General features: G+C 33.9%; 1 protein-coding gene across 4 annotated transcripts in view; it reads right to left on the reverse strand.

The window, feature by feature from the left end:
* Fam149b1 (family with sequence similarity 149 member B1) overlaps window positions 1-16,904 on the reverse strand; it is a 51,028-nt gene that overhangs the window by 33,832 nt on the left and 292 nt on the right. For all 4 annotated transcript variants that reach the window (XM_048809096.1, XM_015500496.2, XM_015500495.2 and 1 more), the window contains exons 2-3: window positions 11,931-12,035; window positions 10,520-10,649 (exon numbers count right to left, since the gene is read on the reverse strand). In XM_048809096.1, coding sequence (XP_048665053.1) covers window positions 10,520-10,649; window positions 11,931-12,035 — 235 coding nt within the window. The remainder of the gene's footprint in view (window positions 1-10,519; window positions 10,650-11,930; window positions 12,036-16,904) is intronic.

Here is a 16,904-nt window from a genome sequence, read left to right on the forward strand (position 1 = left end):
TCATATAAATACTATTTATTGTAAATATTTTTTTAAAAGTACAGAAAAGTATAAAGAAAAACTTAAAATTTTCTAATGAAGCAGACCAGGTACCCCCACCCAAAAGACCCTTGCCATAATTAAGCTTCTCCTCTGTCAGATCAGCAGGATGTCTTGCAAAAGTTATTGTGGTTGAAATTCTTTCTTGTAAATGCCAGGTTTGCACACAAAAGGTATAACAGAATTAGTCTGTAAGCTTGTTGTACAAAATATATTATCTGTGTTTTCTTGGTAAAAACTTATGTGACCTGTGTCTGTCCTTAGAACTTAAGAAATTATTTTATGCAAACTCCTCCCGCATGTAAACTTCCAAGGCCCCACCCCCCACAATGGGTATAAAGTTCAAAGAATTTCCAAAATCTTGGTTCAGAGAATTTTTAAAAAAATATTTTTAGTTGTAGACAAACACAAAGCCTTTATTTTATTTATTTATTTTATGAGGTGCTAAGGATCGAACCCAGTGCCTCACACGTGCTAGGCAAGTGCTATACCACTGAGCCACAACCCCCGCTCCCCAGAGAATGTTTTAGGCTATGCAATAGCCTCTCTAGACCCTGCAGTCAATAAACCTGCTTCCTGAAAATTCCTCAGGTGTACAGATTCTTCTGTCCTGTTTCACTACAATTCCACAAAAGTTAATGATTATTATTTTTATTATTATGTTATTATTATTGAGATGTCTCCCCAAACTCCTGGGCTCAGGCAATCTTCCTGCCTCAGCTTCCTGAGTAGCTGGCACTACCAGTGTGTGCCACCATACCTGGCTTTGATGACTGCTAATTTTAGTATAGTTGCTTGGTTCTAGTATTTTTTAGAACAAAAAATTCTGTATATATTACTTAGTATTCTGCATCTTTCACTTGACAATTTATGTTATACACTTGAGCCCTGTAACCTGTCAGAGGAGCCAGGCACTGTAGCACAGGCCTGTAATCCCAGCAATTTGGAAAGCTAAGGCAGGAGGATCACAAGTTCAAGGCCAGCCTCAGCAACACAGCAAGGCCCTCAGAAATATAGTGAGATCCTATCTCAAAATAAAATAAGGACTAGGATATGGCTCAGAGGTAAAGTGTCCCTGGGTTTAATCCCCAGTAAAAACCCACCCCACCCCCACCAAAAAAAGAGAACAGTCAGAGGGAAGGCTATAAAATGTGGAACTAACTAATCATGTTATCATGTTAATCATGTTATTTTTTAATTTCCTGCTTACCTTTACTGCAGCTATATTTATTATGTGCCCTTTTACATTTCACTGGAAGAAAAGTTATACTTTCTTCTAAAAGGATAAAATGAGAACTATGTATTTTCACTGTAAAAATTAAAATCAGGGGCTGGGGTTGTGGTTCAGTAGTAGAGTGCCCATCTTGCATGTGTGAGGCACTGGGTTCAATCCTCAGTACCACATAAAAATAAATAAGTAAATGTATTGTGTCCATCTACAACTAAACAAATATTTTGAAAAAGAGAATTAAAATAAGTCTCTTCTCAGTAGAAATATATTTGGGAATCATTTTAAAAAAAAAATCTGGCCAGACACAAGTCTGTAACCCCAGTGGTCAGGAGGCTAAGGCAGGAGGATCACAAGATTTGTCTGTTTTACTTACAATTTTTCAGAGAACTAACTTTTGACTACATGTTAGTTTTCTCTATTTTTTTTATGTCATTAATTTCCAGTTTAATCAATATTTCCTTCTTTCTGCTTGCTTTAGATTTAGTTTGTCCATTTTTAGTTTCTTAAGGTGGAAACTTACGAACTTCAGATTCTCTTTTTTCTATAAGCATTTAGAACCATTAATTTGTTTCCTTTTAAATTTTTTTATTTGTTCTTTTTAGATAGACGTGACACTCCATTAATTTATTTCTAAGCACCACTTTAACTGTGTCCCATAAATTTTGATATTTTGCTTTTTCATTTTCATTTAGTGAAAAATATTTTTTTAGTTTTCCCTTGCAGATTTCCCTTCCAAACAGCATTTGGGGATATTCCACATTTCTGCTTTTTATTTCCAACTTAATTCCATTGGTATTAGAGAACATACTTTAAATCCTTTTAGATTTACAACACTTTTTTAAAAATGTGTTTGAAGCGTATATAGAGTACATATTCTGCTGTCATTTAGGTCAAGTTGGTTCATAGTGCTATTCATCTCCTCAGTAATCTTTGCTAATCTTTTGTCTAGTTTATTTTTTAAGTATTAAGAGTAGGGTATTGGGTTTCTAGCTATAATTGTGCTTATTTCTCCTTGGAATTCTGTTCATTTATGCTTCGTGAACTTTAAGTTATTGAGTATGTATAATTTATAATTGCTGTATTTTACTAATGACTAAAACCTTTTATCATTACAAAATATTCCTTGTTTCTGGTATTTTTTCTTGTCTTAAAGTTTATCTTCTCTGAGTTCTAATTCAAGCAGTGCTTACTTTCTTTTATTTTTAACTTATTGAGGATTGATTCCAGTGGTGCTTTACTACTGAGCTATAACCCATCCCTTTTTTAAAAAATATTTTTTTAGTTGTAGATGAACACAGTACCTCTATTTTATTTATATATTTTTATGTGGTACTGAGGATTGAACCCAGAGCCTCATTCAAGCTAGGCAAGCACTCTACCACCGAGCCACAACCCCAGCCCCCAACCCATCCCTTTTTAAATTTTGAGACAAGGTCTGGTTAAGTTGCCCAGGCTGGTCTTGAACTTGAAATCCTGTAATCCTCCTATCTCAGACTCCTGAGTAACTGAGATTAGAAGTAGGCACCTCCATGCATGACTGCCCCAGCTTTTAATTTCTGGGTTCCCTCTATCTTCTTCTGCACTTGCATGCATCTTATTTCCCAGATCCTTTTAATAAACTTCTAGATAATCTGCCAATCCATTGTCTGTAACCTCAGCCTGTCTGAGCCACTGTTCTTCCCAAATTTGCTATTGTTGTTGACAATGCTATTAAGCACACAGTTTGTCTAAGCTTTACTCTAGATCCTTCTCTGGCACTAAAGCTGCTAGCTTTCATAGCTTGTCTCCCTAGAGAAACAGACTCTCATTGTTCTTAACCCAAGCCCTATTGATTCCTATAAATAATTGTTTATTTTTTAGTTGTATACTTTTGGTAAACTTTCAAAGTCCTTAAATAGCTGCATTCACCACCTTAATCTAATTTTATTATTGTCTTTGGGGGGAGAGGATTTGTTAAAACTACTCACTCTGATAAATTATAAGTTCCCCCTCATAATTTTCTCTTATTATATTGTCTTCATCAGGTTTTAGCATCAAGATTATGCTGACCTCATAAAATGAGTTGAGAAGTATTCCTTCTATTTTTTGGAAAAAGTTTGTGCCGTTGTTATTTCTACCACAAATGGATAGATTTCAACTGGGCCTAAAGCTTTCTCTGTGTGAGAATTGTTTGATTTAATTTCCTTAGTAATAACCTTAAAAAAGGAAATTTGTATTATAGTCACCCATCCTTCGAGCTATAATTACTTCTATAAGCCCCATCTTTATACATCTTATATGCATTATATATACATATCTTATATGTCAATATATATTAAATATAAGCATTTTTTGCCTCAGTCAGTATCTTTTAAAGAAATCAGATAAAAATAAAGAATTTGACATTTACCCATTTATTTACAGTTTCTGGTACTCTTCTCTCCCTCCCTGACAGATTCCAGCTGCTTCTTTTGCCCTGAACTCTGGTATCTGCTCCTCAGCACAATGGGAACATCATTGCTTTGCTTGGACTCTGACTCACTATTGCATAGTCAGAAAACTCCCCATGCAGGTAGCCAAGGAAAATAAGAGGTCATCAGAGTAGGAGGATGGCCTGCTGGGCAATATGAGACTTAGAGGGCTCAGAGGCCTTGAACATGTTAAAAGGGTATTTCAAATTACTTTGGCAGTGAAGCAAATTACTCCAAAACTCAACAGCAAAAATCACTTATTATCTCTCCAGGTTTATATGGGTCAGGAATTTGTGTAGATCTCAACAGGAATGGCTTATCTCTGCTCTGTATCATCTGTGGCCTCAGTCAAAAGACTCAAAGGCTGGGAGCTAAAATCATCTGAAGGCTCATTCACTAATACAATGGCAACTGAGGCTGGCTTATAACTGCAGACTTTAATTCCTTTCCATAGTGCTTTTTCATGTCTGTAACTGAACTTTCTTACAAATGGTGGTTAAATTCTGAGATCTACCACTCAAAGACAGAGACAGAGACAGAAATAGGCAAGCAGAAACTGCAGTGTCTTCTAACCTAGAAAGTCAAGTAGCACCACTTTCACTTTGTTCTAATGACTGAGGCAGTTAAAAGGGACATCCAGGTTCTAGGAGAAAGAACATGGCTTTTGAAAATATAATCTACCCACAATGGAAATAAGATGTTACAGGATGAGCACTACTGAAAATCAAGATGTCCCTTTGGGAAGGCAATCAGCTTGTAATGTTGAAATTAGAATGGAGAGAGGAAGGCTACCGCATGGGGAGTAGGTGGAGTAAGAGAGGCCAAGGGCAAAAAAAGGTACCCCAAAGGGGGTCAAACCAGTATGAGTGTCTGAGTCCAAGCAAGCTGAGAAAATCCAAATGGTAAAAGGATACAGAGGGGAGTGACCCATTGCAGGGTGAAAAGGGCATATGCAGAGAGTAGGAGACAGTGGCAATAGTGGGAAACTGGTTACATTCAGGGAAATTAATCAAATAGATAAATGTATTAAGGATGATGAGAGCCAGGTTTCTGTCAGATAAAGAAGCTACAAATATGGAAAGGGGAAAACTAATATGAACCTTATCATGTAAGATTGGAATAGGAGGCCTACAAGTATTCCCTGGTTCTGTCCACTAGGAAGGGTTGGGCATCCATGACAAGAAAAAATTAGTACACATATCCAGCACACAAATCTTGTTTTCTAAATATCCCAATTCTGGGGCAAAATACAAAATAAGCCTAAAATATCTTGTGTCAGAAAGTAAATGCTCAAAGAAGAAGGGGAATAGGTCAAAATGGCATAGAAGCCATTTTGCAAGGGTTTTCATTGGCCAAATTTGGGATAATTCGAACTTCAAGATAAATAATAATGATGTGTAACTCATTGAGTAAAATGGAAATCCATGAGTCCCACTGATACAAATAAATAAGTTGAAAGTTTGATGAGAAACAGAAAAGCAACATAATTTCAAAATAACTCCCCATAAAATACCTTTCCATGCAAATGCAAATGAGTAAGTTGGAAGATCTCACCTTAATGAAGTAACCAAGGTGAAGACCATAAATACTGAGATAAAAGGCATTATGTGCCACCTACTGGAGCACAATAAGAAAAATATGTTCATTTCTGTGCTATCATTTTAAAGAATGATTCAAGATTGAAGGAGCAAAAGAGGATAGGATAATGTGAACTGAACTTTTGTTATAAAGGATATTATTAGTACAATTGGTAACACTAGAATAGGGCCTGAGGATTAGATGGCAGTAATATATCATTACTTTCCTGATTTTAGTAGTTGCATTCTGATAGAAGAATGTCCTTATTTGTACACATTATTTCCTTATTCATAAGAAATACACGTTAAAATATCAGGTGTGGGGGGGTATTATGTCATTCAAATTGTTGTGGAAAAATAGTTCAACTTGAGGGCTGGGGTTGTGGCTCAGTGGTACAGCACTTGCCTAGCATGTGTGAGGCCCTGGATTCAATCCTCAGCACCTCATTAAAAAAAAAAAAAAAAAAATACGAATAAAGGTAGTGGGTCCAATTACAACTAAAAAAAATTTAAAATAAAAAAGAATTGCAACTTTAATTCAAAACCTGAATTTTGGGGGCTGGTAACGTGACTCAAGTGGTAGCGTGTTTGCGTAGCATGAGTGAGGCACTGGGTTCGATTCTCAGCACCACATAAAAATAAAATAAAGATATTGTGTCCTCCTAAAACTAAAAAATAAACATATATATTGAAAAAACCTTGAATTTTGTTACATATAAAATAATGCATTTCAAAGGAATTTTCTACTCTGACATTCATATGATTATATCTGCAGTGAAGTCTTTGCAATAATATGAGGAAAACATCAATATTATTTATTTACTAACCAGAAATATTGAAAATCATAATTATTATAATAAATATCAAAAATAAATATATTCTTCAAAGAGTTAAACACCGAATTTTCATATGACCTAGCAATTCTCCTTGTTATATACCTAAGATTATTCAAAATATAGGCACACCAAAAATATCTGTACACAAATGTTCATACTAGCATTATTAATAAAAGTCAGAAAGTAGAAACCCATTAGCTGAAAAACAGATAAGATTTGGTAATCTATGCAATATAATTTTTTAAAATAAATTTTTAGGTACTGTATCACTGAAGTACATCCGATCCCCAGCAATTTTTTTTTTTTTTTTTTTTTGGTAGTTGTGGATGGACAACATGCCTTATTTTATTTGTATTTTTATGTGGTACTAAGGATGGAACCCAGTGCCTCACATATGCTAGGCAAGTGCTCTGTCACTTAGCTACAGCCTCAGCCCTGCAATAAAATTTATTAACAAGAATAAAGTACTGATTAATTTATAATATGAATGAACCTTGAAACTATTGTGCTAATTGAAAGATGCCAGATACAAAAAGCTATAGTATAATTTAATTTATATGAAAATGCCAGAATAGGCCATTCCACAGAAACAGACAGCAGATTAGTGGTTGCATGGGCCGGGGGAGTGACAGCTAAGGGGTACAGGACTTCTTTCTGAAGTGATAAAAACATAGTAAGATTAGATAGTAATGATGGTTGAACAACTCTGTGAATATACTAAAAAATACTCATATACTTTAAAAGGGTAAATTTTATAGGGTATGAATAAGTAGAATAAAGTTAATAAAAATTGAATGTTATTAAGTAGATAAGAAATACAAACAACAAGAAATACAAACAAGAAGTCTTAAGTTATAGTTTTAAAACATTATACCATCCAAAGTCCCTAGAAACTAATCCCTAACAAGTGTACAGTACCCCTTTACTGATACAATAATGAAAACCTTACTAAAATATATTAAACAAGATCTAAATAGTTTTTTTTTTATTAAGTTGAAAGATTAATATACCAAGGACATGTTTAAAACTCAATAAAGATGGCAGTTTTTCTCAAATTGACCTATGCAATTTTAAAAACTTTCTATTTTTTATATTAAAATATGGGTCAAGACAATTATGTGCAATGTGGTATTACTGAACAATTCAGTAATACTACCAGACAATGTGGATTATTATACAGCTATCGTTATATATAATTGTTATATAGTTATAGTTAAAACCAATAAATGAGCTTAGGATAGGACAATTTAGAGAGTCTGGAAATAACTCTTTCATATTTTAAAATTTGATTTATAACAGAGGTAAGCATGGCAGACAGAGGGAAAAGAATAAACAGCTCCACTGGAATATCATCACTTATGTATAGGAGAAGGTAAAAAATTTATTTGTATAATTTTAGAGAACCCATTGATGGGGTACTACCGATATTTTGATAGGAAGGAATCATATATACTAAGCAGTCTGTTGTATATGGGACATTTCTACACAGTAACCATACCCAAAATGTCCCTGCTTAGAAATCCTGACCTAGTAAATAAATGGTGCTGAAACAATTCATTATGCATATGGAAAAAAGTAGGATTATGTCTCTGCTACATACCATAACAAAAGACAATTGTGGGTGGATTAAAGAACTAAATGTAAAAATTATGAAAATTATAAAAATCCCATACTAGAAAAAGGTATTTGTAAAGTATTTTTTAAAAGGATGAGTATTTCAGTCATGAATTGCATTTGGTTACCACTGAAAATAACAGTGGCTTAAATAAGATAATTTTCTCTCATAAAAAATTAAGTTTAGAGGTAGGAATTAAAAAGTTGATACGGTGGCTCCAGGGATATCAAGGACCCAGTTTCTCCTACCATTTCCAATCTTCAATTAATACTTCATGGTCTGAGATGGCTGCTATATTTTTAGCCATAGTTCCATGATTCAGACAGGAATTAGGAGCAAGAGATAACTGGGAAAAAAAAAAAAAAAATGGCACTCCATAAAGCCCTACCTCCTGACTTCTATGTAACAGAGACTGGGAAATATAATTTTCAACTTGGTCCAATGTTCAAAATTCTATAGCTCTATAGGGAGAGTAGGTATAATAGCAAAATCTAAGGTTCTGTTATAAGTAGTATTTGGAATAAGTTCAGCAAACTGTGGTCAATAGGATAAATCCAGCCCATCACCTATTTACAAACGAAGTTTTATTGGAACACATTCAGTCTCTTTATTTACACACTGTTTATAGCTGCTTTCTGAATACAGTGAGAGATGAAGGTCCAGATAGAGTCTACAAAGCCTAAAGTATTTACTATGTAGCTCTTTAAAGACAAATGCAACCACCCTTGATCTTAAAAAAAAAAAAAAATCAGTGAATTAAAAAGGTAAACATGAAAAATTGTTAAAAACCTATGAAAAATCTTATACTATTCCATTTTTCCTGACTAGTGAAGAAATGAAGGTAGAAAGTGAAATGATTATATTTGAATTTTTAAAAACCTGTTACATAATAATTAAAATAAAATGTTACATAATAAAATAATATAAAAAAGCAAGGGAATGGATATATCTGTATGACATTTTTATAACTTAAAAAGAGACAACTATCACAATATAGAAATAAATGATGGAAATACATATAGTCAGTGCACTAAATCCTTCATATAAGGCATCAACTTCATTCCTTCAGAATAAAATTTAAATTCTTTCCATGGTCTATAAGACCCTACACCATGTACTTCTGCTTACCTCTCTGATCTCATTTTTGTGCTTTTCTCCCCCTGGTTCACCATCTTCCAGCCACTCTGATGTTTTCTTCAGTTTCAAGAACATGCCATACATTTTGCCTTGGAAGTATGAACTACTTCACCTTGGGGTAGAAAGTTCTTTTTCTCACTCTTTTCATGGCTAACTCTTCAATATTTAAGTCTCACTCAAATCTATCCTACCCGATATTTCTATATAAAGTGAATTCCTCTATACTATTTCAGCACCTGTCATCTTCCTTAGAGCTCTTACCACCTTTTGTATCTTATTTCCTTTTGTCAATCTCCCTCATAAGACTATTAAGTATTAGAAGCCTCACTTGGCCCCATATCCCCCAAGCCAATAGGTATAGTAAAAACAAATGTGCTCAATAAGGTTCAGTGAAAACAAATGTGTTCAATAAATGTTTTTAAACAAATGAATAAAAAAATGAAAACCCAAATATTAGAAGATAAGGGAAAACTTCAATTATAATATATTAACACCAAGAAATATAACTATTCAAATAGATAGGCATGAAGGATGAAACATCTATACAAAATAATGGTAAATGAAAAAAGTAGACTACAAAATAGGATACATACATGTTGTATGTACACACACACATGCACACACAGAGTATATGTACATATATCATAGAAATATGTGAAGAAAGTATATGTGTGTGTGTGTGTGTGTATGTGTGTGTGTGTGTGTGTGTGTGTGTGTGTGTATATATATATATATATATATATATATAAAATGATTGGAGGGGCTAGGGTTGTAGTTCAGTGGTGTAGCGCATGCCTGGCATGTGTGAGGCACTGGGTTGGATTCTCAGCACCATATATAAATAAATAAAGGTCCATCAACAACTAAAAAAAAAAAGATTGGAAAATAATTCATGGTAATAATAATAGGTTTTAAAAATTAGGCTTTCTATAAAGAAAGCAGGTTGCTAACAATAATAGTGTGTAAAATAAACATTGGGGCTGGGGTTGTGGCTCAGTGGTAGAGCACTTGCTTCACGTGTGTGAGGCACTGGGTTCGATTCTCAGCACCACATATAAATAAATGAATAAAATAAAGTCCATCAACAACTAAAAAAAAAATACTTAAAATAAGCATTGTGGAAAAGTGCTTACAAAGTAATATTAAATGAAAAGTAGAGCATGATACTATTATGTACATCATGATTATAACCAAATTACAAATTGAAAGAAGACATAAAAATCAAAATACCTACTGAATCAAGATGGTAAAATTATGCATAAAATTTGTCTTTCATAAATTTTTCTTTGAAGGTTATTAGTCTTTTAAAAATAATTTTTTATAATGGGAAATTGATACAATTTAAGCAAAAATCACTCATTTAATCACCTAATTAATAATGACTGAATAACATTAGGGGTAAATACATTTAGTCCTCTTTTGTAATATATACAAGTCAAACACTACCCATCAAGTATTGAAAGAAAGTAAGGATTAATACTTCTTTACAACTATTATAAAGTGTGGTAAATTTAGGAATTACCACACTTGTAAAGAAACAATACAGGAGAGTGAAGGAATGAAATATACCAACAAATCCTAACTCCCAGGATAGTCTCCTAAGAACACCATTAGACTGATAACATACAACTCACACCATATCCCCAGGAGAAGTCTGAGCTGCCTTCTGTAGAGATCCCTGTGCCAGTATAACTTGGAAAAGCAGATCCTGAATTCCCAGTGTTGCCTGATGTTAAAGGTGATTCTTGAGTGATGTCAGACTCACTAAATGCACAATTTGAGAGGGAGAGAGAAAAAAGTAAGATTCTCACATTTCCTCAAATTTCTGCAGCATTGACTACCCAGTAACTTAGGTGACAAGCATGTGTACAAATACATCCAATGAGGTGAAAATAAATGAAGAATCTGAAATTAACGCATCATGGAAAACTCCTATCTAATTTCTATAAAACCAACAGCAGTCCTTCCAAATAATTCTAGTCATAGCTTACAATGAATACTTTAATATTCTACCTATAACATATATTCTTTATAACTAAAGATATTTCAGAAATGTTAATAGTAAAATCTGAACTGTATCAAGTACTTTACAGATGTTAATCTCATTTTATCCTTGGTACTACCTGGTGATGCAGAGTTCCAGTAACTCCATTTAAAAAAGAAGTAATCTGACATTTAGTTCCAGGTTTTAATCTTGATAATACATTGCTTCTCAGAATACTCTTTGAAGTCATAGTCTTCTCTTCTATTTCTTTAAATAACAACAGCAGCTAATATCTACTGAGCATTTGCTATAAAACAGTGTTAGGTTTTACATACTTTATCTCATTTACATTCACAATATCCTATAAGAGGTACATTATCAAGTAGGTAACTTGCCCAATATTACTCAGCTAATAAGTGAGGACTAGGATTAAGTTCATATTCTTTTTTTATATACCTTTATTTTATTTATTTATTTTTATGTGATGCTGAGGATCTAACCCAGAGCCTTGCACATGCTAGGTGAGCGCTCTACCACTGAGCCACAACCCCAGCCCTTAAGTTCATATTCTTAACTACATCATAATACTACTTCTAAAGGTTATAAAAATAAGTATGATGTTGTTGCCATTAGCTATTCTACAATGAAGGCTGATGATTTTGGCGGGGCAGTGGATTACTGGGGATTGAACTCTAGGGCACTAGGCCACTGAGCCACATCCCCAGCCCTATTCTGTATTTTATTTAACCAGGGTCTCACTGAGTTGCTTAGCACTATGCTTTTACTGAGGCTAGCTTTGAGTTCACAATCCTCCTGCCTCAGCCTCCTGAACCAATGGGATTACAGGCGTGTACCATCATCCCTTGGCCATTTGTTTTTTAAATGAGCTCTTACTATGTTGCCCAGGCTGACTTCAAACTAATAGACTCAAGCAGTCCTACTGCCTCAGACTCTTAAGATGATAAAACTTCTTGATTCGTTAACAAAGTCTTGATACCAAAAAACAAAACTTTTGCCATTAGCAAGACCAATAAACAAACAAGTGCACTCTGTGTTATTACCTTTGGGAACTTGTGTCTTTTTCATGGCCATCATTAGTAGAGGAAATTTCATCCAGTTGCTCTGGAAGGGGATGATGATTAAGAGCATGTTTTGTTACTCCTTTCCTGTTAAAGATAAAATAAAGTTATATTTCCTATAAGGAGAAGATAAATATATTTCAGTAACTGGATCTAAAAATTAGTTACCAACTTCCTGCAACTCTGGAACTGCCCAATGCAGTGGACACTACTAGCAAGCAGCAGTTACAAATGAGGCTCATTGGAACTGATTGTGGGTTTTTTTGGTTTGTTTGTCTGACAAATGCACAGACAGAGGTTTATTTAGGAAGTAGACATACATTCAAGGGAAAATTTGAGCTACCTCAAGTGTGAGAACCCCGGATTGTTTTTTAAGTGTATAATACATTGGATTCCAAAGTCTTAGTACATAAATAATATGCAATCTTATTAATTTTATTATCTTGATTATATATTAAAATATTTTGGATATATTAAACAAAATATATTCTTGAAATTTCATTAAAAATTGAAAATACAGTCCCACCAGCAATGTATGAGTGTGCCTTTCCCCCCACACATCCTCACCGACATTTATTGTTGTCTGTATCCTTGAAATAACATTCTGACTGGTGTGAGATGAAATCTTAAGAGTAGTTTTGACTTTCATTTCTATAATTACTAGGGATATTGAACATTTTTTCACATATTTATTGATTAAATGTATATCTTCTTCTGAGAAGTGTCTGTTCATCTCCTTAGCCCATTTATTGATTGAGCTGTTTGTTTTTTTGGTGTTAAGGTTTTTGAGTTCTTTATATATCCTGGAGGTTAGTGCTCTATCTGACGTGTGTGTGGCAAAAATTTGCTCCCACAATGTTGATGGGAGCAAATTGGTGCAACCAATCTGGAAAGCAGTTTGGAAATTCCTTTAAAAAAATTGGAATGGAATCACCATTTGATCCAGCTATCCTACTCCTCAGTCTATACCGAAAGGACTTAAAATCATCATAGTATAGTAACGCAGTCACATCAATGTTCATAGCAGCTCAATTCACAATAGCTAAACTGTGGAAGAAACCTAGATGTCCTTCAATAGATGAATGGATAAAGAAACTATGGTATATATACAATGAAATATTACTCAGCATTAAAAGAGAATAAAATTATGGCATTTGCAGGTAAATGGATGGAGTTGGAGAATATCATACTAAGCAAAGTAAGCTAATCTCAAAAAACCAAAGGCCAAATGTTCTCTCTGATAAGTGGATCTCATCCATAACAGGGAGCAGGGAGGCATGGGAAAAATGGAGAAACTTTGATTGGGCAAAGGAGAGGGATGGTGGGGAGGATGGATGAGGGCAGGAAAGATGGCTGAATGAGATAGACATCATTACCCTAGGTACATGTATGACTACACATATGGTGTGACACTACATCGTGAATCAAAATGCATTCTGCTGTCATATGTACTTAATTAAAATGAATTAATTAATTTAAAAAATTGAGAATACAGTAAGATATCACTACACACCTATCAGAACAGCTAAAATAAAAAATACTGATAACACTAAATGCAGGTGAGAATGTGGAGTAAACGGAATATCATATAATACTTTACTGGCAAGAATGTCAAATGGTATAGCCACGCTAGAATAGTTCAATAGTTTCTTACAAAACCCCCCACATACATTTACCAAAAGACCTAGCAGTTAAACTGTTGTGTATTTGAGACCAGAGAAATTAAAACTTATATTCACATGCAAAAACATACACAAAATGTTCATAGTAGTTTTTGTTATAGTTGAAAAAGAACTGTAATCAACTCAAATGTCCAATGTGTAAATGATTAAACTTTGGTATAGTCACACAATAGAATAATTCGGCAATCAAAAGAAATGAACTATTGATACATGCAGCAACCTGGATGGATCTCAAATGTATCATGCTTAAGTGAATAAAGCCAAAGCCAATCACAATTATGTATACTCTATGATTCTATTTATATAACACTCACAAATAACAAAACTATAGAGATAGAGAACATAGCAGTAGCTGCTGGAGGGGATGTGACTAATAAGAGTACACAAAGAAGTTCCTTGGTGGTGGCAAAACAGATGTCTACTTGATTGTAGTGGTAGTTAAACAATCTATAAATTAGACCATCTGCATAGAACTATGTGTATATATGCATGCATACATATATGCACACAGAGACAACAGGATGTAAAAATGGGTGAAAACTGAATAAGGTCTGTAGTTTAGTTAACTTTACTGTACTAATGTCAGTGTCTGGCTTTGAAATTATACTAAAGCTACCTAGATGTCATCAACGGAGGGAAACTGAATGAAGGGTTCATGGGGTTCTATATACTAATTTTGCAACTTTCTCTGAGTCTATGATGATTTCACTTTTTTATTTTTTGTTGTAACCACCTGAAAATTTAAAATGTCATATGCAGCTTATATCATATTTTCTATTGGACATTGCTTATCTGGAATTTCTATTTTCTATTGGACATGTGCACTGGAATAAACTATGGGTCAATTATTACATGTTCCAATCCTAATCATCTACAGTACTTTCCTTCCTCATAAAATTCTGCAGTCAAATAAATTTAGGAGTCTGGCTAGTTAAACAAAGCTACCCAAGTTTCTTTATAATAGGTTTCCCATGTCCTTTAATACAGAAATTTATATTATAAATTTAGTACATTCCCCAGGGAAGGAAAATGAAGCCAGAGGGATTAAGTAACCTGCTTATGGTCATATGATTAGTAAGTAGAGTCAGGATTCAAATCTAAGTAGTCTGGTTCCAAGGCCTCTAAGTGGAAATAAAATTTGAGACTTTAGTAAATTGTATCATTTTTATATATAAACATAAAGCAAAGGATCAGGTCAACGAAGCTTTCCCTTTAAATTTTCTCTAATGGTAGAAATTAATTTCTGCAGAGCCATCTGTACTGCTCTCATTCAGTGAACCTAAAACTAAAAGCCTATCTTTGATAAAATGGGAGGAATCTGAAATATGGATTCTAGCTATGAAATAGAGACTTAAAAACATTTTTTTTAGTCAAGGAAGTGACAAAAAATAACAAAGAAATATTATTAAATGTAACAATAGCATTTTGATTACATAAGAAAATGTCCTTAGCTTTTAGAGATGTACAGGATATGAATACAGACAAAATGACAACATAAACCAGTATCCTGGGGGTTTTGTTTTCCTTCTTTCAGAGAAAAGCTACAAAGAGATAAAAGATAGATGAAGCAAATACATTTTAATAAGTTGACAATCGTTGAGTATGGAGTAATGGGTGGCTCATTATATTATTCTCAATATATTTATGTTTGAAATTTTTCATTTAAAAAAGTTATGCTGTGTGTTGAAAATCTCTTTTTCCCAAACTCTCTTCAACATCTATAATTTATAATTGTTAGGAAGAAAGTTAAAGTTCCTGCTTCAAAGGACAGTATATAGCATCTTGATTAAAAAGCCCTTTTATTGCACTGTCTTTTATGCACATTTTATCTTCATTACTCACTTCACTGTGATTCCAGATGGAGAATCATCTTTTGGGATTATCAAATTACCAACCAAGAACAAGTAATGTAACTACACTGGGTCAATAACTTCAATCCATTCAATACTTAACTGCTTATTCATATTTTTTTCCCCACACAAGATTTGTTTTAACTTTTCAGTATGTTGGAATTAACTATAAAAGTAGATTTTAAGCTAAATGCTGTTCACTTTACTATGAAACGACTGTTCTTCATTCCAGTTCCTTATTATCTGAATGGCTACTGGGCAGATATCCTATTCCTTAACAGATAATAAGCTTTTGAAACACAAAGAGAGATTTTAGACTTATTTTCTTTGTATGTCTATTGTACCAAGTAAAGGTGGATATGTAAAAGGAAATTACCATTTACTGAGGACACATTTATTTCATGAGAAGCCCTATGTCATCATTGTAGACATGCTTTTACATAATGAAGGCAGAGAGATTTTGTAATTTGCCAAAAAAATTTCATAGCTAGAAAAGAGTCCAGCTAGAAACTCAGCATACTTAAAATATGCTTGCTTTTGCCATATGTAATTAATATTTAGTAAATGATGTATGGCGGCTAAAATAACAGAGATCAATGAAAAGGGAAAATTTTTTAAAGCCCAGGCCTAAATCCTGATTCTATTGGCTATGTAACCTTAAAATGAGTAAACTTTTTCATATAATTTCATCACCTGAAAAACTGAAGATAATCAAACCCTTCCTACAGAGTTGTTATAAGGATCAAAAAGCAAAGGACTTTGACTTAGTAATGGGAAGACATTAGCATTACTTGCTAAATTATAACATTACGTTAAGGACAAGAAGTGGGTCTTTAAGTTAGAAATACTTGCTTTTTAGTCTAAAAAAGAAAAATTGATTCTTTTACGTTCTGATGCTTAAGAGGTGGGGAAGCAGTATATATAATGATTATGACCACCGGGTTCAGAGTCAGATTGCACAGGGTTTGTACCTCTGAGCTCCACTACCTCCCGGCTGTGTGTAACCTTTAACATGTTACAATCTTGAAATGTGGGAACTTTATCTGTAGAATGTCCAAAATAAAATACTCACCAATATCAATGTTGGAATGATTGAGATAATGCATGTAAACAGATTTGCATTGATGTCTGGCACTTGAGGTGTTCAACTTTATTGAAACACTAGATTATTAATAACTTCTCCAGTTGTCAATTACCATTGGCAGTGGGGCCTGAAGCACTGTAGGAACTACAAACGCCTTAGGAGACCCAGTTCCTATAATCAGTTAGTACTGCTCAAGAGATCAAGTCTTAGGCTACAGGTCGCGAGACACGCCCTCAGTTGCAGGCGGAGGGACAAGTGTCCACCAAGGCTGGGAAGAGAGAATTCCAGGCAATATTTAGTTTCCCCAACCCCAGGAAAAGAAAGGCGAGAAAGACTAGTT

Source organism: Marmota marmota, unplaced genomic scaffold, assembly GCF_001458135.2.
Source record: "Marmota marmota marmota unplaced genomic scaffold, marMar, whole genome shotgun sequence".
In the NCBI taxonomy this organism is placed as follows: Eukaryota; Metazoa; Chordata; class Mammalia; order Rodentia; family Sciuridae; genus Marmota; species Marmota marmota.